Source organism: Catharus ustulatus, chromosome 2 (genome assembly GCF_009819885.2).
Source record: "Catharus ustulatus isolate bCatUst1 chromosome 2, bCatUst1.pri.v2, whole genome shotgun sequence".
In the NCBI taxonomy this organism is placed as follows: Eukaryota; Metazoa; Chordata; class Aves; order Passeriformes; family Turdidae; genus Catharus; species Catharus ustulatus.
In genome coordinates, this window is record NC_046222.1 from 30,085,799 (window position 1) to 30,108,658 (window position 22,860).

At 50.3% G+C, this 22,860-nt stretch overlaps 2 protein-coding genes across 4 annotated transcripts in view; one reads left to right on the top strand and one right to left on the bottom strand.

Moving 5' to 3' along the window:
- The window catches only part of ZYX (zyxin), a 29,772-nt gene extending 20,490 nt beyond the window's left edge, over window positions 1-9,282 (bottom strand). The window contains exon 1 of one of the 2 annotated variants that reach the window (XM_042780124.1): window positions 9,265-9,282. The gene's annotated coding sequence lies outside the window, so the exon portion shown is untranslated. Of the gene's footprint in view, window positions 1-8,258; window positions 8,828-9,264 lie in introns of those variants that run through there. The other variant, XM_042780122.1, reaches the window with a different exon arrangement.
- A 381-nt stretch (window positions 9,283-9,663) lies between these two features.
- The window catches only part of FAM131B (family with sequence similarity 131 member B), a 36,420-nt gene continuing 23,223 nt past the window's right edge, over window positions 9,664-22,860 (top strand). For both annotated transcript variants that reach the window (XM_033053551.2, XM_033053552.2), the window contains exon 1: window positions 9,664-9,833. In XM_033053551.2, the coding sequence (XP_032909442.1) occupies window positions 9,806-9,833 (28 nt within the window). In that variant the 5' untranslated portion in view covers window positions 9,664-9,805. The remainder of the gene's footprint in view (window positions 9,834-22,860) is intronic.

The following is a 22,860-nucleotide window of genomic DNA, read 5'->3' on the forward strand; positions in this document are numbered from 1 at the left end:
CAATTGCAAGAATGCAAGAATCAGGTACGATCCCAACAAATCTGAGGATGGGGTGCTCTTTCCTGAGCTGCTTCTGGTAGGTGATGGCCTCCTAGCCAGAAGTGCCATCAGGATCCCAAGTGTTGCAAGACAGTAAGAAGAAAAAGCAGAGAGGCAGCCTCTTCTGAGACCCTGTTCCTCAAATTTCAGTGGAGAACACAGCAGCAAGGTCCAAATGTGCTTATCAAGGTGGTTGCCAGCAGGTAAAAACGTTAGTCCTCAGAAAACTTGTAAACAGATGGGAATGGAAAGGTCATCTCCAAATAAGCACAGAGGGAAGCATCCTGGATCCCACCATATTCCTTACAGACTGCAGCACAGCAGAGCAGAGAAGGTAGATGTATTCACATCTTCCAGAAACAGCAGCAGGCCTGACTTGATTCCAAAAATAGTTTGAGTCAATGTTGATCTGCCAGAGCCTACTCACAACAGCTGTGTGCTCTATGCTAGAGAGTAATTTCTGGAGATTTTTTTAAATAGGAGGGCCATTCTGTCAGTGCACGAGTGAACAGTTTAAGTCGGTATTTTGCTTCAGGATACATAATACTGTCATTATTCCAGACATTAAAATTTGGCAGTGGGGACAGAACCAATAGCTTTTAAAATAAGAACTATTTTTCTTTATTCAGACTTGCTTTTAAGGTTTGGGGTATTTTTGTGTGTTTTTATTAAGATCTGTAGAACTACAAGACCACACAGCAGAAAAAGACCTCCCCACCTTATTTTTAAAACAGTTAGTATTCATAGTTTCTCTGAGCTTCTAGGCCCCCATCTCCAATATATCAAAGGGAGAGAGTGAGGAGATGACAACTGATATTTTGTAAGGCTAAAAATATTGTGCCTTTTTACATAACACTGGGAATTTAAAAAGCACATTAACTGCTTGCAGATTATTTTTAAAAATGCAGTTTGAGCAACACCACTAGTATAGATTCAACTGACATTTAGGAGAAGGAGCTGCTGTATGCTTCACTGCTGGGAAATGAGACATTCAGTAGAGGATGAAGTAAATGCTTAAAAAAAAGCAAAATAAGATTCAGACTGCACCAAAGATATTTTCACCCTAATATATATCTCACATTTATGTAATTGGGCGTGTCTCCTCTTCAGACCTCCCCTCTTGTCACTACGTACCTCATGATGAGGAACCTTCACATTCTCAGTGTCACTGCCAGAGGTTGAACAAATTCCTTTTTTATACTCCTGGAGCTTCCTTTCTTTTTAACTCCTCACTCATTGGCATCTGCTGAGCCCTTCCCAGGAGGGAGGGAGTGGGAAAGAGTCCCTTATCTGAACCCACTGATCTTCCCATTTCTTTTGCTGCTGATAAAGCCCAAGGCCATGGCAGAAGAAACTGGGATTTCAGAGCATGGCCCAGCCTGCCTCCAATCTCACTCTGTGGGAGCAGGCATTTAGCTGGCTCAGACACAGGGTAAGGACATATGAGGATGCAGAATGGATTTATGAAAGATACTTGCCAGGAGGGTGTTGCTGAGTGGGTGAAGTTTGTGACAGAGGAGGCAGCCTAGACTTGCTAATTCTTTGGTGCTAAGCTGCAGCTCCAGAGAGTGCTGGGTCTCCTGCTCAGGAGGCAGGTGATGCATGGTCACATGCAGTAGGTCACTGTGCTACAAAGGCATGGGGGAGATGCTAGCAGAGAAAGCTGCACCACCACAGCTCCAGATGGCAAATTCCTTTCCTATGTCCTTTATAAAGTCTTGAAATGGGAACTGTACAAAAATGAGATCTTAATATATCTAGAACTCAGCATGACACTTCTGCATGACTCTGGATAAAAACCAAACAGGGATGAAAATGCTGAGAGAATATTACACTCGCTAAAAACCTGCAAACCAGTACTGCTCTGAAAAACCATGGAGCCATAAATTCTTAAGAACAACTAAAGGAAGGCAAATATCAAGGTAAGGTGAGAAAAGAATGGTGAACGCTTGACTATTGAACGTTTATTTCTGTACCAATACTTGTATTGGTGTCACACAGAAAGCTGATTGCATTTTAACAAAATACTGCCAAATTAAGCAAGGTCACACAACAGTGATCTTGCAGCAAAGCACACATGTGAGTCCTGTCTGTTGTTAAGTTACAGGTGGCCCACTCCTTGCCAGCGCTTTATGTGTTGGGAAGACATACCTCCCCCCTGTAGAAATTCTACTTTGCTTCAGAAAAATATTTTAAAATTTCATCTTGTGTTGAAATAAATCTATTTTTAAGGTATCTGGAGAATGTCAAACAATTTAATTCCTCTGAGTAAGATTGTCCTTAATTTGGGACACTCTTGTCAAATGTTCAGGTTCCAAAAGATGATGCCACGATGTTCCAAGCATGTGTCCCTACTGTGGCAATATAGGCCAATTTGAGAATTCATCATGAAGAAAATATTTTGGTGCTCACCATTATGTCTCTTCAGCAATATGGGACAAAATACCTAGGAAGAATTTTCGATAAATGCACTACTGAGGATTGATTAGTTCGATCTCAGCACTGAACTAATATGCTCCCCTAAAGTTTTTTTATGGTCTCTGGGTACAGGAAGAACAAGATCAAGTTTCCTGGGGTGTGAGTGTAGGTAAGTATGAGCTTATATCACAATATGTAATACAAACATATCTTACCTCTCTCCACCTGTTGTCCCTTCAATTGATTCACACCATCTCAAATATTTTCCCAGCTTGAAAGGACCCAGCCTTTCACTTACGTGAGGTAAGTTGCACCACTTTCATGATCAGAACTACATTGACACTGCTTATTTCATTCTTTAAAACATCATAAGAAACCCTTCTGTTTGTTTTCTGCAGCAAAGGAGCTCTGAAGAAAGACGAACTGCATGAGTCATTTTGCTACCTCATTTCCTTTTTGGTCCACACAAAAATCCTATCAGTAGCTAATACAGCTTGATGTAGAATTAACTCTTACAGCATCTAGTACATTACTTCTATGAAGCAATTACTGAGATCTCTGCCAGAAGTAGCTTTTACTGGGGAATCCAAACTGCCAGTGGCAGAAGGCCAGCAGTGGAGCAATCATACCTGGAGGATGATTCCTGCCTCTATAGATCTGATACAGATACTATTTTTGTAAACATCTCCTACTTATGAACTTCATAGGCGTCTGCATTCTCCACAGCTGAAGACACATCTTACAAGAAGCATGTAGGAAGTTTCTCCATGTCTTCTGTGATAGTAGGTGGTCACAAGATATTACATAGAGATTTCAAAAAGGATTGGAGAAGGAAAAGGTGGACATTAATTTTCCAGTTTTTCCTTGGGACAATAGACATGGTTGTCAATGACACCTGAGGACAGAATAGACAAAAGGAAGACGATTTGCATTATTTGGTGCTCAGCAATGTTTATTTGAAAGTGGGACATTAGTTGTCAGGATTTATATTGTGTTTTTCTTTTAATTTTAGCTGGTTTTAGTGGTAGCTAAGGAAGATGACAGGGGCACACTACCTACTGTGATATAATCTGCTGCATCTGTAATAATTAATTGATGAAAAGAATAAATTTGCTCAGCAGGTAAGACAGTGACAATAGCTTTGTATTTTATAAGCAGTTTCTTCGGAAGATGCTGTTCCAGTATTTATAATTTATAAGATCTTTATATTTATACAGAGATATAGGGAACATCTGGTAAAACAGGTTTAATAGATTCATCAATGGCTTATACAAAAGATGAACACTGTTGAACAGCTGTCTCTTAAAACACGAACAGTTAACAATTTACAGCATAAGCTGGTCTTCAGGGTTATGATGGAAGCTTCAGGCTAGGTTTAGAACAAGTTGCTAAGAACTAGACTAGTTCTAAAACTGCTTTACTCTGTGCTGTTATCAGCTCTCTATCAGGCTCATGACTCAGTCACAAGGTGACTACCTTTAGATTTGCTAGAATCATGTTTTCCTCCCCACCCATCCCTGCCCAGACCTACAGTGACCACTCCGTGTGCAGTCCATGGGGATCCATTTGAGGCATGGATCCTTGTCTGTTCCCAATTCACCTTGGCATACAACCCCAGAAACAGGTGATGTTCACCTAGGAGCACACGCTTATTGATTATGGCATCTCAGTTCCTCTGTTGCATTCATGGCAAAACTGCAGGAATGGAGGAAGAAGAAAGGGGATCTTTAATCAAGTGATCTTTATATTGCACTTCCTCCAGCAGCATCCTTGACCTAGTTTGGGCAGCACTGAAGCTCTGTTTTGCAAACAGATGTTACTAATGGCAGCGACCTACAAAACACAACAGGTCAAACATTCCTTCCCTTTTGCCAGCACGCCCCTCAAACGCTGTGGAAAGGGAAGTTTTCACATCTGCAATAAACAGAGGGGCACATAACTTCACCCAACATACAAATAAATTAGGAGGTTGCAAGGGGCTGTTTCCTACTGCTCCTTCCTTCTGAGATGCCTAGGTATGTAAAAGATCTATCCATGCTTCTCTCTAGATATTTAAATAGCTCCCTCTCCCAAACCTGTAGGAAACCTCACATTTATAAAGATCTTTCAGACCAGCGTTTATATCAGCACTTATCAAACAAATTCTGTGCACAATTTGCTACATGAAATTGTACCCTCATTATTTAAGAAAGTACCTGCAGTGCTCAGAGAAAATATCCAGATCCTGTCAGAAAGGACATTTTAAAGAAAACAAAACCGTTCATGTTCTGTCATTTACCTCAGCTTCCTTGCTCAGGAAGAGCAAGGACAGAAACTGTGGGGGACAGTCAGATTTACTCTCTGTTTCAGTCCCTTGTTAAGAGATGCAGTCCTGTCACTCCCCTCCTATTAGACAATTCTTATGAAATCATATTCTTATTAAACCACGTATTTCTTCATAATGTAAAATACCTACTTTTCTTATGGTAATATATGATAAACATTTTAACTGATTTTAGAAAGTTTGTTATTGGCTTGATAAAAACTAGAAACTGTTCACTGATAATGAATTCCCTATTGCATAGAACCTATTGTACAGAAGAGCTGAGCAACTGGGTGAAAGTTGTCTTAACAAAATCTTCTCAACTTCTAAAAAGAATGAAATTGACTTTAAATATGGAGATTTATGTAAATATAAATAACATACAACATTGTGTAAACATAATAAATAAAGGCGTGATTAAGAACCAAAAGACGGTGAAGAGTCTATCCTTTCCTAAAACTAACTATTACTAGAAATGAGAGATGAAGCATGGTTGTAGGTGCCAGGACAGGTATTGCTTCCAGCAGCTAAGTGGTATTGATTTCAAATTAAAAAAATGAGGGAGCTGGTGGCATCAGAACATGTGAGACAGCCACAAGACAGACCAATAGTTCTGTGGAGTGAATGAATGGACACTTGGGTATAATCCTTCTTCCCAGTTTTTTTTTCTGCTGTGCATGTCTGGCAGCAGCATGGGTGCTTGCCAGATCCTGTGTAAACTACCACCTCAATAAAGCAGCAGCAGACAAAGCCATTAAGAACTGGAAAGCAGCTTTTCAGGCAGGGTAAGTGCTAGGACTTGCTTACCTGCCTGTGGAATCACACCCTGAGGCAGAAGTCAGAGCAGGTTGATGTAGATGATATCGTATCTTAACGAAAGGAAAGCCAAATGTGCATTTGCTAGGACTTGGGATATTACTTTGAGCTTGAGATAAAGTGATAGACAAGCTCAGGGGAATAAAGAAATAACAGTCAATGTGACTTGTCTGAAATCTTCACTGAAAAGGAAACCACAGCACAGTTCACTCAGTGCAGAAAGAAGGTTCACAGAGGAACAGATTTAGATTTGGTGGGTGAGAGGGAGAAGGGGATTAAAATGAAACCAGACTCTCTGAACAGAAGAAAAGAAATTGCCCACAGCTGTGTCAGTAATACATCTTCTTAGGCCAGGGTGAGGTGCAAATGCTGTTTGGTGGGGTTTGGTGAAACTGCTGAGGACAGCTGTCCTGATCGGTCAGTCCACAGGAGACTGTGGGTGACAACGGCTGGCTGAGCAGTGACCAACTTACAAAATACAGTAATTTCACGAATACAAGCCGCACCAATTTGACCAAAATTTTGGTGGAAACCCGGAAGTGCGGCTAATATTCCGGGGCGGCTAATCTATTAACAAAATTCTAAAAGCTGCCAACACGGAAGTGAGAGCCCGCGGCAGCCCCAAGCCAAGCTGGAGCCCAGCCGGCCCCGGCAGAGGTGGGAAAGCCTGGCAGAGGCGGGGCCGGCAGTGTGGGGGGCGGGCGGCAGAGCCTGAGCCAGCAGGGCGGGGCAGGGAGGGCGGCAGAGCCTGAGCCAGCAGGGCGGGGGAGCCCGGGAGAACTGGGGCTAGCAGTGCAGGGGAGCATGGCAGAAGCAGGAAGGCCGGCGGGTGGGGCTGCCTGGCAGCGGGGGAAGCCCAGCAAAATGGGGGCCAGCAGCGTGGGGGAGCCCGGCGGTGCGGGGGCCTGCAGTGCCGGCCAGGGCGAGGAAACGCGGCGGCGGTGCAGACGGGAGGGGGCGGCCGGCGAGCCTGGTGGCGGCGGCGGCAGCCCTGCCGGCGGGGCGAGCGAAAGCGGCGCTCGCGAAAGCGCCGCGCGGCGAGCCGAAGCGGCGCTCGCCGAAGCGGCGCTCGGCGAGCCGAAGCGGCGCTCGCCGAAGGGCCGCGCGGCGAGCCGAAGCGGCGCTCGCCGAAGCGCCGCGCGGCGAGCCGAAGTGCCGCTCGCCGAAGCGCCGCTCGGCGAGCCGAAGCGCCGCTCGCCGAAGCGCCGCTCGCCGAAGCGCCGCTCGGCGAGCCGAAGGGCCGCGCGGCGAGCCGAAGCGCCGCTCGCCGAAGCGCCGCTCGGCGAGCCGAAGGGCCGCGCGGCGAGCCGAAGCGCCGCTCGCCGAAGCGCCGCGCGGCGAGCCGAAGCGGCGCTCGCCGCAGCGCCGCTCGGCGAGCCGAAGCGCCGCTCGCCGAAGCGCCGCGCGGCGAGCCGAAGCGGCGCTCGCCGAAGCGCCGCTCGGCGAGCCGAAGCGCCGCTCGCCGAAGCGCCGCTCGGCGAGCCGAAGGGCCGCGCGGCGAGCCGAAGCGCCGCTCGCCGAAGCGCCGCTCGCGAAAGCGCCGCGGGGCGGGCGCGGCGCTCGCGAGGCGCGGCGCGGGGCGAGCGAAAGCGGCAGCGGGGCGGGCGGCGAGCCCGGCTGCGGCAGCCCTGCCAGCCGGGCGAGCGAACGCGGCAGCGGGGCGGTGCTGACGGGAGAGGGGGGCCAGCGAGCCCGGTGGCGGCGGCAGCACCACCCGGCCAGCCCCGCCGAGCCGTGGCGCTGAGCTGGGCCACCCGGCCCCGTCGGCAACCATGAGCGGGCCGAGCCTTCCTGGCCCCGCCCCGAGCCAGTAAAGCCCGCTATGCCGCGATCCTGTTACTAATTGGCCAATTTGTGAAAGCTGCGCACGGATTCTCGCGACGAACGAAAGTGCGGCTAATATTCGGGGTGCGGCTTATCTATTGACAAAGACAGCAACATTGTCGAGGCACCGGGGGTGCGGCTTATAATCCGTGCGGCTTGTATTCGTGAAACTACTGTACTTATCCAAAACAGGACTTGTGTCTTAATGTACCACCACTGTTCCCCCTTGCATTTTTAGCCCTAGAGATCTGCTTTTTAGAGATGGTGAAACACCTCTGGTTAACACACTGCCAGACCTATTGTTTCCCAGTATTTTTACAACCTATGTTAGAAGACTGTAGACATGTTGGGAAAAGTATCTTTAGCAAGTCATTCAGAAAAATGAGATGAAAACTGATAGGTTTGGAAATATATGGGGGAGGTAGAAAGAGTGAAGTAGGGAAGGAATTCTGAGTGTGGAAAAACTTCATCCTCAGCAGAGATCTAATGCGTTGTACTCAGTGATAAGCATTGTAGCAGCAGAGGAAACTGGGCTCGGGCACCAGAGAGGAGGGGACTGTGATCTCTCACACTTCAGCATGGTCATGTTCACCATACATAGTAATACCTTCAATATCATGAAGAAGGAAACAGATAAAACAGCTGCATATATTCAAGGAGTGTTTGGGAGTGGGTTTTTTTCTGCATTTGTCTTTCCTATGTAGATTTTATTTTGTAAATTGACTTTATCTGAGTAGACTTCCTGCTTATTATTTCAAAGGGTCAGGCAAAATATGTTCTGTCTGAAGTCCATTTTTTTCCCCTTATTTTTCTCTTTATGCTGACTCTAAGTTGTGAATGGAAAAATGAAAGAACTTACCTATTCTTTGGTAATGGTGTTAATGAAGACTGATCAGCTGTCTTGAGTGACTTCTCAGCAATGCTGACAAAAACTGAATTTTCCAAGCACGAGGATGAGATCAAAATGGCTCGTATGAGATCAGCAAAATTCAATTTGCCACTACTAGAGATGGGTGGAAGGATGCTGGTGAGATCAGAGAGAATTTCTGGGCGAAGGAGGAATAAAGGGCCAGGGAGAAACTGTGAGCATTTCAGAGAGTGGAGGTTGAAGAACGAGACTCGAGAGAGTCCGCGGTGCCGGGGAAGCAGGCCAGGAGGACACTGCCTGTTGCTGGTGCCATCAGGTGAGAAGAATTTGGGCTGTGAAGGGAGCTAACCTAACCACACCTTCTCCATCTGCAGAGATCCCTCCTCACTGCCGTGTTAGCGAGAAGGACGTGGGAGAGGCCTCAGCGATCATCCTCAAGGCTGGGCTTGCTTCCTGCACGGCTATGCGGGGCCAGGGGCAGAGGCCGCACGCCTGAGCCGCGCGGCCCGCCCTGGGGGTAAATCGGACCGCGGAGAACCACCCTGCTCCCGCCGGCTCGCAGCTGGGGCGGCTCCGCGGGCCGCCAGCCCCCGGCAGCTCCCGCAGTCCCCGCGGGTAGGGCTGCGACGGGACCCGGGCAGGCGCGGCGCGGCCGCTGGGTGGCTGCCGGTAACTGAGGCGGTCCGCAAGTGTAGTTACCGGGAAACCGCGCCCGCCCCGCCCCGCCCCGCCCCCATCCATCTATCTATCTATCTATCCCCCCAGCGCCCCTCGCCGTTACTGCTTTTTCTTACGGAGATGCGCCCACTACTCACCCACCTCCCCCCCTTCCCACTTGCTTTTTACTCTTACGGGGACGCGCCCGCTGCCCACCCGCCTCTCCCCTCCGCTCCCGGCCTACGGCACCGCCCGCCGCTCACCTGTGCCCGCCCCGCCCCGCTCCCCCGGCGGGCGGGAGGGGCCCCACGCCGCCCCCCGCTCCGCGCGCATCCCGCACCTGTCCCGTCCTGCCCGCCCGCCCGCCGGGGTCCCTCGCTTCCGCCCCGCCGCCGGCCCGTCCCGCCCTTCCCGCGGGCCGAGGGGCGGCCCGGCCCGCCCGGCGCTGCCTCCCCTCCCCGGGCCGCGCAGGGCGGCAGCCAATCGGCGCGGCGCTGCCGGGCCGAGCTGTTTACCCAATCTCAGCCCGCCCCCCGTCGGGGAGCCGGGAGCGGGGGGCGGGCGGGCAGCGGGGGCTCGGCGGCGGCACCGGCGGGGACGCGGCGGCGGACGGGGAGCCGCGCGGGGCGCGGAACAAAGCGCGGAGGCGCGGTGGGGGCAGATGACAGCCTGGCCCGCGGGCTCCCCGCCCGCCCGCCCGCCTCGCCCCGGCGGGGGCACCTCGCGCTCCTACCTGACCATGACCCCGCGGCGGTCCCCGCTAGACCACCCCGGCGTTTCCCGCTGAGGGGACCGGCTCCTTTCCGACCTCTGCCGCTCCCTGCCTTCTACGCCTACTCGCTGCTGAGGCTGCCGCCTCTTCCCGGAGCCCCGCCGAAGTGATGGGCTGCATCGGATCCCGCACCGTGGGTAAGGCGTTGGCGGGGACGGCGCCAGAAGATGCTTGGGCAGCCGCGGCCCCCGCCCGGGCACGGCACGGCAGCCCCCGGCACGGCGGGTGGCGGGTCGCCCCCCGCAGCCCTCCCGGCTGGCCGTGCAGCGCCATTCGCTGCGTGCGACCCTTCCCCACCTCGGTCTCCCGCGGCGCGGCGGGGCTCCGCGGAGCCGCTGGCCTAGGTGCTGGCGGCGGGACGTGCCCGCGGCCGGGGGGTCGTCTGCCCGTGTTACCCGTGACACCCGTGACAAAAGGTCGCCGAACATGTGGGTCAGTGCGGCGCCTCCAGAGAAGGGGGTGGGTGCGGGCCGTGCCGTGCCGAGCCGTGCCGTGCCGTGCCGTGCTTTCCGAACCGGGATCGGGCTGCCAGCGGCTGCCTCCTTTGCTCGGCAAGGGTTTATTGTTAGCCGAGGATGCATAACGTTGCATGATCTGCACGTCTTCTTGTCTCCCCCTTCCCCCTGCGTAGACTTCAATGGAGAAGAGCAAAAAGAACTGAATCCCTTCGCTCTCTCAGAGCCATTGCGAGGGGACACGGGGAGGGATCGCATCCTTCCATTGGGCCACACCATGCACATTTTTAACCAAAAGATCCCTAGCCTTCAGGCTATGTAACCCAGCTATCCCCTCCTACACACATGCAGATACCAAGAGGTCCCTTGATTTTTAAGCACAGGTATCTACAGGTAAACACAGCATTCTGGGCACACTTTCTTCCCTTCAGGAAATTTTTTTTTCTGTGCAAACCACAGGTACAGCTCTATCAGCTGTATGGGGATACATAATTCAATATGTCAAAAGAATCTCTGAGGGCAAAACAGAGTTTATTTGGCAGTACGTCTCTCTCCCAAGCTGGTCCACTCAGTCCCTCCCAAGAGCATGCAGGCATCTGTGGGAAAAGATCTCTGAAGACATCAGAATTGCACCACCTCCCCAGATGGAGGGACTGTGTCACCCCAGAGTAAATCTGAGGGACTATGATGTCAAAGCATGGTGCTGTGGCACTTCTGGTCTCGGTAGGAAAGCCCTTTGTGAGTACTTGCAGGGAACCATCTACTTTTGCAGCAGCAAACTTTAAACTACATAATCCAATTGCTGCTTTGGGAATTAATTCCCGTATCTAGCCTATGTCTCTTAGCGGTCTCAAATGTCCTTATGACCTAGAGAAATCTCTTACATGTCTACATGGCAAAGATCACTGCAATATTTCCCTTGAGATTCTTCAAGCTCACCTGGATCACTGTCTCTACAGCATGTCAGGACGTGTGTTGCCTCCATCTCCTGCCTTGCCCCTATTCTCTGCACGCTCACACTGCTGAGGACATCATTATTCTGTTAGCTGGGTAGTTATTGATACGCCTTTTATTGATGTGTGTCTGAGCTGGCAGCGTTAATTCTTGGTCTCTCTTCCCACAATGCTATTGAAATAAAGAACAATCATGCATTTGGTAACATCCACTCACCACTCAAAATGTGGTTAAGCTGTAATACAAACTACAGGTGTTTGTTCCTGTGCATGGCAGCGTTTTTATGATCTGTGACTTGGAATCTGTGTTGCAAAAAAAAACCCCTCGTATAACTGAGCTGTTGCACGTGACATTGTAATATAAGATTATATTTATGTTTATATATATATAACATATATATAAATGTCATACAGTTGTGTGGGCATAGATGAAAACAGAAAATAGTATCTATGCTATGTCAATGAGATAATGAAATTCACTTTGCCTGCAAACTGCAGTCCTTCAATACAGACTTTAATGGCACAGATGTTTGACTTCTTGTATGATAGTGATTCTTGGCTGGTGTGATGTGCGATCATTCTTGATGGTGATAGCTCAGTGGACTTTAGGGACCTATTTATACAGTTAAGGAGTTTTTCTTGCCCTGGTGTTAATGAAGGCGTGTGCTAAGGGGGATTGCACAGCTATGATTCTGGTCTCTGTGGGAGGCAGATATGAGTGTAGTAATACTGCCTGATGCCTGCTTCGTGTGAAACTTTTACACTGCTTTGCTTTAGGTGAGGCTTATTGTCTTGTCAGTCCTAGAGGCTGGATTTAGTGAAAGTGGGATCCTTGAGTTTTATTTGGACTACTCCACCTAAGGAATTCTGTCAGTGCAATTCTTACTTGGCAGCCTAGATTTTTGGCTCCAGCCTTCCTGAAGTTATTGAGAGGATTCTTCAGACATATTTTGGGAAATCAGTGCTTTGAAGTACTAGGTCTGAGCTCTAGGATGTGGTTGGAAACTAACATCCTAGCGTGAGCAGAGCTTTGTGTTCTCTCTTCCAAGAATATCTGGTTAGATTTTTTCAGAATTAGTTCAGTATACATGCTCTGTATTGCGTTTCCAAGACCAGGTAGGTCCTAGATAAAGGAGTGCTATGCTTGTATTGGTTTTACCTTGGAATTTGCATGGAGCAGATTTTGAACTCCGAATTCAAGAGGTTTCAATTAGTGATAGAAAGCTCATAATCAGTCACATTTAGTTTATTCACCACACAAGGGCCAGTGCAGGATTGTGCCCTGAGCTTGCTGCGGGCCTTTTTCCATTCTAATTTTAAGCAAGCCACATGATTTCTTCATCTCCCGCAGGGATGTTTTACTATGATCTAGTTAGATGTCATAGTTTGCAGTTGTTAAGTGATGTGCAACTTCACATTTGCTTTCCTAAATATGAATTTTCTGGTTATTTCTCCCTGGGGAAAAGAAATTGAGAGGGTCATAACAGAGCAGCCCTATATGTGATAATTTGAAACCGAGTCATAGAACATCTTTAAATTTTACAGAATGACAATGATCACATTCTGATTTCCTAAGGTATGAAAAAAGCTGAAAAGTGATCTTAAAAGGCTAACCTGATATCCGATCACCTTCTGCACAGTCACATCTCAATGTCATACATGTGCTTTGTGTAACATGGCATGTTAACAAGTTACACAATGAGAACTGGAGGTGACTTCCTTCTCTGGTCGTGGCTACAAGTCATGTCTGTGTATTGGTAATACACCATTGTAGTTCCTAGAGAGCTGCCTAGCAACTCTCTTGTAGCTGGGTCTCAGATTCAGGGAAGTGTACAGGAGAATTTTCAGTGAGGTTGCTGGACAGTTAAGGCTGTAAAATCCAACTAGAAACTTGTAGATATTTGAGTGCCAACCAACTAAATGCCAAAGGTCAGCTGGATTGTTGTCAGTAATGGAGTTAGCCAAGTTTAGGTTTTTAGGTCTGCATAGGTGTCTAGAATGCATTGTAAGTGGACCTTTGACTGCAGCTTAGACATCTCCTAACACTGGCTGTTCTGGTTAGTGTGGCAAGGTTTCTCTTAATTCCTAGAACAGATTTAAACTAATAGAAAGCTCAAGCCTGTTAAGCTCAAGATTGCTGTCTTTCCCCATGATTTCTTTTATTTCTCTCATGTCTTTGCACATAAGCCTGCAGCAAACATGTTTTGTGAATGTGATGTAAAGTAGTGGGAAAATATTCTAAGGCATTACAAACTAATAGTACTTTTGTACTGTGAGAGAAGAGAAACTAGAGTTGCTAACACTGAGTGTCAGGAAAAACTTTGACTGTGTGAAGTGTCAAGCACTGTAAGGGGTTTCCCAGAGAGGTTGTTCAGTATCAATTCTTTGTGGTTTTCAGGACCAGACTGGATAAAGCCCTGAGTAATCTGGTATAACCTCATAGCTGGCTCTGCTTTGGACTGGAGTTCGCACCTCAGGAGGCACCTTCCAACCCAGTTATCCTGTGATCCTGTGCTTAGGATATAAACCCTGCAGTGGTTGTCTTTCTGAGTCAGGTTGGACCCACTGCTTTAGGCTTACTCTGCCAGAGGCCCTCAGGTCTTCTACGTGTCATTAGTACACTCCTACATGTTTCCCCCATCACCACTTTCCTTTAACTCCTGAGAGTGCCATGTGTCACTCTCACTGAGAGTGCCATGTGTGAGAATTCCTCACCATGATAACCCCAGCTGTCAGCTGAAGTCCCCTCCCTGTGGTTTTGGTCTGGCAGTTTTGCAAGAAGCAGTCCGAGTGACAGCTAGGCTGGTGCACCAAGCATCAGTCACTGACCATACAGACTGGGAAAGGCAGTGCTCTTAACCATTCAATCTCTGGGTCAGATGTGATCTGCCAAAGCCAGGTACCTGGTTTGCTGGGCTCCCCTTCACAAGGAATGGTCAGTGTCCTGCCAGAGGCAGGAATATATACTTCATATGTTGCTTTCTCACTGGATGATCTATGCTAAGTGCGAAGGCGAATAGTACCCGTGGCAGGAGAGATGGGGCCAAAGACCACCCACTCCTAATCCAGCCACTTTAGATTCAGCAGAGTGGGAGCAGGGTAGGAGGCTGACAGGAGAGGAGTAAAGCAGCTGGAGCAAGCAGTGAACATCCCCTGCATTTTTTGCCTTACTTACCCCGCCACAGATCTGTAGGTGTGTGAAGTGAGGTCTGTAATGGCAAGTGTGGTCTACACACTTGGAGCGTGAAAAAGTGAGACCTCCACTCTGCATACATACCTCACACATACCAAATATGTATTAAGGTGTCCAGTTCCTCCCTCCTTCACCTTCAACATCTGAGTGAGTCAGTGAAAAGGAATAAAGAGAGGGAGAAGCCTCAGAAAGGAAATGGTAATGCAGAAGGAAACCGAGTCATGAAAGTAGGGCTGTTTTAATTAAGAGCACAGAGCTCCGTGTAGAAACTGTAGGTGATGTGAGTAAAAGAGTGGGAATACATGAAAGGGAGCATCTGAGTTCCTCACTGACTTGAGACAAACAGAACAGAGGGACAAAGGGACACCTTCCGATCAGATTGCTTTATGGTTGGTCTCACTTCACTACTTGTATTTCTTTGCAGTCTGGCTTTTCCTCTTTCGAGCAGTTCTCAGTCTGATCACTTTTAGAAACTCAAGTAAAGAGGTCAGGGATGGGAACTTGTTTCTGCCTGTAAGATTCTGAAGAAAGACCATCTCCCAGACCCAGCAGCCAGTTGTCCTGAAGGGTGTACAAACAGGTGATCTCTGAGACCTCCCTCTCTCCTCTGGTTTCTGAAATACACAAAGTTGTGATGGGGAGAGGCTAGCAAAGAGGATGATTGCATAAGCCTGGCTTTATAAGGAAACAGTCCTTAAAAATGTGTGCAAGGTAAATGTGTCAGAAACAGTCAATAACAGACAACAATCTTTGGCATGTTGCTGATGGACATAAGACTTTTGTGTGTCTTTTGTGTGTACAGTGCAACAGATGTGATTTGAGGAACAGAACTGAGGAGGAGCATACTGACTTTGTGAACTCTTATGGACAGTATTATTGAAAGAATTATGAGAGAAATTACAAAAGAGTTGATGAAAAAATTGAAGTAATGAATTAATCGGCATGATAGAGCTGGGGGTCTTAATTCTGTAGACTGTTGTGTATTGAAGTAGAAGAAGTGAACTAATCAATAAATGTTTTAGGCCTGCCTTCTTGGGGGGAAGTAGAAAAAGTAGTTTTCCGCTCATTTAATAATGTTACGCTCTCCAGCACAAACAACCATGATTTTAGACTGACATTTAAAACAACCAATTCAAGGTAATTCACACTCATGAGTTTTTAAGTGCTTGGATAAAAAATCAAAGCTTTGTTTATAAGGTCTTGAAATAGTGGAGAAGGTCTCAAATGAAAATCTGGAGTGTTAGCACAACTTCAAAGGTTTTGTGAGATGACATCTGTATTTAATTTTATGAATTTGTTAAAATTTCCAATAAAATATTAGGCCGCTATATCAGTGAGAATGGACTTATATGAAGCAGAGCCTGTCAAGCTAACCTAATTTCACGACTTTATGAGACTCCCTGCAGCCAAGTACTTCTCTGATAGAAGTACAGTAATTTCACGACTATAAGGCGCACCCTTATGACTAAAATTTTTCCCTAAACCCGGAAGTGCGCCTTATAGTCCGGTGCGCCTTATCTGATCTACAAAGTTGCAAAATTTTCCACCCCGGAAGTGAGAGCCGCGAGGGGGGGCGGCGCCGCGGGAGCGCCGAGTAGCCATGGTGGGGCAGCCACGGGCAGTCCCAGGCACAGGGAGCAGCGTGGACTGGAAGGCAGAGGGCGGCCCCGGGCAGCCCCAGGCATGGGGAGCAGCGCGGGCTGGAAGGCGGGGCGTGGCCCCGGCGGCTCCGGGCACAGGGAGCAGCGTGGACTGGAAGGCGGGGCGTGGCCCCGGGCAGCCCCGGGCACAGGGAGCAGTGCGGGCTGGAAGGCGGGGGACGGCCCCCGGCGGCTCCGGGCACAGGGAGCAGCGTGGACTGGAAGGCGGGGCGTGGCCCCGGGCAGCCGCAGGCACAGGGAGCAGCGTGGACTGGAAGGCGGGGCGTGGCCCCGGGCAGCCCCGGGCACGGGGAGCAGTGCGGGCTGGAAGGCGGGGGACGGCCCCCGGCGGCTCCGGGCACAGGGAGCAGCGTGGACTGGAAGGCGGGGCGTGGCCCCGGGCAGCCCCGGGCACGGGGAGCAGTGCGTACTGGAAGGCGGGGGACGGCCCCCGGCGGCTCCGGGCACAGGGAGCAGCGTGGACTGAAAGGCGGGGCGTGGCCCCGGGCAGCCCCAGGCACAGGGAGCAGCGTGGACTGGAAGGCGGGGCGTGGCCCCGGGCAGCCCCGGGCACGGGGAGCAGCGTGGACTGGAAGGCGGGGCGTGGCCCCGGGCAGCCCCTGGCACGGGGAGCAGCGTGGACTGGAAGGCGGGGCGTGGCCCCGGGCAGCCCCGGGCACGGGGAGCAGCGTGGACTGGAAGGCGGGGCGTGGCCCCGGGCAGCCCCGGGCACAGGGAGCAGCGTGGGCTGGACGGCGGGGCGTGGCCCCGGCGGCTCCGGGCACAGGGAGCAGCGTGGACTGGAAGGCGGGGCGTGGCCCCGGGCAGCCCCAGGCACAGGGAGCAGCGTGGACTGGAAGGCGGACCGTGGCCCCGGGCAGCCCCGGGCACGGGGAGCAGCGTGGACTGGAAGGCGGGGCGTGGCCCCGGGCAGCCCCGGGCACGGGGAGCAGCGTGGACTGGAAGGCGGGGCGTGGCCCCGGGCAGCCCCAGGCACAGGGAGCAGCGTGGGCTGGAAGGCGGGGCGTGGCCCCGGCGGCTCCGGGCACAGGGAGCAGCGTGGACTGGAAGGCGGGGCGTGGCCCCGGGCAGCCCCGGGCACGGGGAGCAGTGCGGGCTGGAAGGCGGGGGACGGCCCCCGGCGGCTCCGGGCACAGGGAGCAGCGTGGACTGGAAGGCGGGGCGTGGCCCCGGGCAGCCCCAGGCACAGGGAGCAGCGTGGACTGGAAGGCGGACCGTGGCCCCGGGCAGCCCCGGGCACGGGGAGCAGCGTGGACTGGAAGGCGGGGCGTGGCCCCGGGCAGCCCCGGGCACGGGGAGCAGCGTGGACTGGAAGGCGGGGCGTGGCCCCGGGCAGCCCCAGGCACAGGGAGCAGCGTGGGCTGGAAGGCGGGGCGTGGCCCCGGCGGCTCCGGGCACAGGGAGCAGCGTGGACTGGAAGGCGGGGCGTGGCCCCGGGCAGCCCCGGGCACGGGGAGCAGTGCGGGCTGGAAGGCGGGGGACGGCCCCCGGCGGCTCCGGGCACAGGGAGCAGCGTGGACTGGAAGGCAGGGCGTGGCCCCGGGCAGCCCCAGGCACAGGGAGCAGCGTGGACTGGAAGGCGGACCGTGGCCCCGGGCAGCCCCGGGCACGGGGAGCAGCGTGGACTGGAAGGCGGGGCGTGGCCCCGGGCAGCCCCGGGCACGGGGAGCAGCGTGGACTGGAAGGCGGGGCGTGGCCCCGGGCAGCCCCAGGCACAGGGAGCAGCGTGGGCTGGAAGGCGGGGCGTGGCCCCGGCGGCTCCGGGCACAGGGAGCAGCGTGGACTGGAAGGCGGGGCGTGGCCCCGGGCAGCCCCGGGCACGGGGAGCAGTGCGGGCTGGAAGGCGGGGGACGGCCCCCGGCGGCTCCGGGCACAGGGAGCAGCGTGGACTGGAAGGCGGGGCGTGGCCCCGGGCAGCCCCAGGCACAGGGAGCAGCGTGGACTGGAAGGCGGGGCGTGGCCCCGGCGGCTCCGGGCACAGGGAGCAGCGTGGACTGGAAGGCGGGGCGTGGCCCCGGGCAGCCCCGGGCACGGGGAGCAGTGCGGGCTGGAAGGCAGGGGGCGGCCCTGGGTGCCCCAGGTACCGGGAGCAGCGCGGGCAGGGAGGTGTTACTACTTTGTAACTTTGTTGTGCGCAGCGGCCTGAGCCGACGGGACCACAGTGCTGGGGGCAGCGGCGCCACAGCTGATAGGGGCAGGCGCAGCCAGCGAGGCTGCGGTGCTGGCGGCAGCGGCGCCACAGCTGATAGGGGCCGACGGGACCACAGTGCTGGGGGCAGCGGCGCCACAGCTGATAGGGGCAGGCGCAGCCAGCGGGGCTGCGGTGCTGGCGGCAGCAGGGCCACAGGCCGATAGGGGCCGACGGGACCACAGTGCTGGGGGCAGCGGCGCCACAGCTGATAGGGGCAGGCGCAACCAGCGGGGCTGCAGTGCTGGCGGCAGCGGGGCCACAGGCCGATAGGGGCCGACGGGACCACAGTGCTGGGGGCAGCGGCGCCACAGCTGATAGGGGCAGGCGCAGCCAGCGGGGCTGCGGTGCTGGAGGCAGCGGGGCCACAGCCCAATAGGGGCCGACGGGGCCGCAGTGCGCCGAGCCGAGCGAGGGATGGGAGGCAGGGCAGTGGCGGCGCGGGGCAAGCCCGCCGACATGGGGGCACCCGGAGCACCAGGGAACTCTGGAGCAGCGGGGCCCTGGGGACGCCGCACGGAGCGGCGGAGGGCTTTCTCCGGCCCCGGGGACGCCACACGGAGCGGCGGCGGGCATTTTCCGGCCCCGGGGACACCGCACGGAGCGGCGGCGGGCATTTTCCGGCCCCGGGGACGCCGCACGGAATGGCGGATACAGGCAGGCCCGGGGGCCAATGGCTGCCGGGTTGGGGCGGGGCCTTGGCCAGCAACCGCGCGGGGGGAGCTGGGGGCGGAGCCTCGCTAAAAAAAAAAAAAAAAAAAAAAAAAAAAAAAAAAAAGTGCGCCTTATAGTCCGGTGCGCCTTATCTGATCTGCAAAGTTGCAAAATTTACCGACTCCCGGGGGGTGCGCCTTATAGTCCGGTGCGCCTTATGGTCGTGAAATTACTGTACATTTACCTACAATTGTGGTAATGGAAGTAAAATATGAGATTGGTAAAAGATACAACCTCTAATCAGCTAGCAATCAGCTTAGCACCACGTGGTTCTTAGTTAGTCAATATATGAGTACAGTACATTTTAAGTGCATCTAAATTCAATAGATAGCAAAATAGTAACAAGGAAAGAATCATTATTGAAAAACCTGTGGCTGTAATTTTGCCAAGAACCGTGTGATTTTAACATACTGCTCAAAATCCTGAGGGAGATCTAAAACACTGATAAACTTGGTAGTATCTGGAACGACTGGAAGAACTGCTAAAAATGAAAGTAACAAATGAAAGGGATAAATCACTGATACAGAACAGTTTGATTCATTTTAAGTACTGACAGACAGTGTATGTTTCAGTCTAACCAAATATGAGTTCCTATATCTAATGGTAGAGTGTGAATGGTATTTACAGGACCAGAACTCTATGTTAGAAAGCAGTCACACTAAATAAGCTTGTAGATATTGGAACTGGTAATCAGTCAATCAACAGCTACTACTGAGATGCTGCAGCCAAGGAAGCTGATGTGGTTCTTTGATCTTGAGTATTGAATAGGAGGAGAGAAAAGCATCTTTTATCTGCATTTGACATTTTTGGAAAAATTATTTTTCATCTACTTTGTCTAATTCTATTATTATCACTTTGAGAAATACTGCAAAACTGAAGTATGACAAGAAAATAAACACAGAAGCGTGAATAAAAACTTACAGAAGTGATGTGATGACAGTCTTTAAGTGTTTGACTGAAGAAAAAGACCTCCTCAAAGTCATCTGACTCTTCAACCTAGTAGAAAACTGTTAAGGTGTGATAGAAGGATGGCAGATACATTCAGTTTGGAAATGAGGCAAAAATCAAATAGTAAAAATTCTGAACTACTGGGGTAATTTACTGAGAGTTATACTAAGCCCTCTGTCACATGAACACAATAAAGTAAGTAAAGATATTAGAAAATGCTCTAGTTCAAGCACAGCAACAAAAAGTATAATTAACAAAGGGAATACATTTAACCTCTCTTATTTTAAGGAGGTCAGATTACATGATCTGGATGTTTCCCTGTGAGTTTAAGCCACATGTTCCCAAGTCTAGGAGTATACCAGACTTTTAAATGAAACACAATTTTTATATCCTGGAATGAGTGTGGTTGTATTTGCAGATGCTGATCAGACATCGCTTGTGGGGAAAGTTTCAGTTCAAAATTTCTAAGGTATGCTGGAGCAAATAGTTTGGTGAGCATATGGATTGACAATCCAAGTGGGAAAAAGAGTTTTAGGGTGTTTAGTACTGGCCATTTACATTCCCTGGCCAGGATGGTGACAGAAAGCTGTGACAGCCAGAGGAAGATCAAAGAGGCTGTGATGGCAGGAAGCTGGGCATGCTGCAGATTAATTGTTTACTTCAGGAGCTATTTAAAGAGCCTATACAAGGTAAATAACTTGCCTTTTGCAATGATAGGGGGACTTAGTACATGGTGTTACTACTGAAGAGGCTTCAGGTGACCCAGAGAGATTAAGACCGTAACAGAAAATCATCAGCCTCGCCCCCAGCCTCAAAAACCCAACAATGTCATATCTGTTCATTGTGGAAGAACTTGTGCAGTTTTATCCTGTGGAACTTTCTCTTGTTGGGGATGCATCAGATCAGCTTCAAATCAAAGCCTGAGTGAGGCTGTAGAGCAGGTAGACCAAAAAAAAAAAAAAGTCAGATGATATTAATGCAAGACTTCTGGAGAAGTTTGAGGCTGACAGAGCTGAATTGCAGATTGTTATCTGTAATGCTTTCCAGTTGCTTTGGTACAAGAAGATTGGAAGGTAGATGATGTGATGCCGGTTTTTAAAATGATTTTGAGATCTGGAAAACTACAAGCTAGTAAACAAGGTATGCCTAGGAGGCAAGCTAATAAACATTACTCTGAAGAACAAAATTAGTGCATGCATGGACAGATAAGATGTACTGAGAAAGAGTTAGCCCTACTGTTGTTAGTGGCTATCACAATTTATAAGTTTTAGAAGGGGTCAACAAGCAATATTGACAAAGGAGGTCCAGTGGCAACACTTGGATTTGCAAAGCACGTTTGGAAAGGTCACTCACCCCAGGCTATTAAAAGACATGAATCTGCTGTTGAATCAGAGAAGTTCCTTAAGTAGCTGGGTTTTTCCCAGGGATGTTTTTTTCAGATTGGTTTTTGTCCATAAATGACATGAAAAAGTGGGAGGGGTATATAATGAGGTAACGAAGTATAATAAAGTAATCATTTGGGGGAGCAGGCAAAAAACTGCATGGAGTGATTTGAAAAAGGATTTCACAATATCAAATTACTAGGTCATTTGATTTCACTATATCGAATGACATAAATTATGGGTGAAATTTGATGTGGATAAATGTAAAATGATGCACACAGGCAAAGCAATTCTAGAGTTGCATTTGCAATGATGGAGATTCTGAGTTTACTATTACCATGGAGGAACGAGATCTTGCAGCTATAATATGTTGCTTAATGCTTAGTGCCACTAAAATCCCAATGAAATGTTAGCAATTAGGAAAAGAATAAGATAATAAAATGAGAAACAGCAGTATACTGTATGCATTTATCCAAATAGTTCCCTTATTTTGATATGTTATAATGTGTTGACCCTAATGATCTATTTCCTTTTCAAAAAGGCCATAATCAAACTGGAAAAGATTCAGAAAAGGGCAGCAAAGACAATCAAAGGTATCATGTGGTTAATATGAAAGGAGCCATTTAAATAGGGATTTCTCAAGTATGGAAATGAGATGGTTAAGGATATGACAGATAGCTATAAAATAATTAATTTTCTCTGGGATAGGAACAGCATGGAGAAAATGATGAGGGAAGATGTTTCATTATCAATTTTAAAACAGAGTCTAAACATCAAATGAAACTTGCAAGTGGCACATTTAAAGCAAATAAAAGTCAGCACTTCCTCATGTAACACAGAATCCAGTTGCGGAAGTACTTGACATAGGATGCTACAGGTACTAAAAGGCTTTTTTTTGGATTTTAAAAGTGAACAGATGAATCCTTTAAAGATGACCAAATACAGAGACAATGTCTGTCTTGGGAACTACTTGAGGTGTAAATTGTGACAGGTTAGGACAAATACTCTGGGAAAATATTGCTGCTGTTTCCCCTGTTTGAATTGTTCCCTGTCTTTCTTACACATCTACTCCGACTTTAAGGATAACCTGATACCCATCCCAAACAAGTACTGAATACCTCCTTTCCCACCACTTCCCAAAAGAAGAAGACAATGAAGAAAAGAAACCAGAGAGGAAAAAAATTCCAATCACTGAGGTGTGGGAAAAAGAAAACAATAAGAAAAGAGAACAGGGTAACAGGCTAAAACCTGGAAAACAGGGAACCAAGGGAAACTGTAACCAGAATTTAGTGGAACTTGGGCTAGAAACTGTACAAGTAAAGATGTGAGAAGTGCAGCCAGAATCAAAGTAATAAGTTCAGGAAGAGATAGAAGGTTGGCATGTGTGGTGTGCCTGTTTCAGTCTCCCTCTGACTGCAGAAAAGGCATGACTTGGGGAGTCCTCTGAAGAAACTTGTGCCTTCTGCTTGATGCGGGATTTTTCCAGCTGATGTTCCCAATGGTCCATTGAATTAGTTCAAAGTAGAAACTGGCCACCATGGTTCTTCATTCTCTTGTGACAATGAGTGGTCCTACAACCATGTATCATGAGTCTAAGGGGTTGTTAATCCTGTGCTTGGATTTAAGGTGGAGGTTGAACAAATGATGTGTATACCTGGCAGAGAGTGATG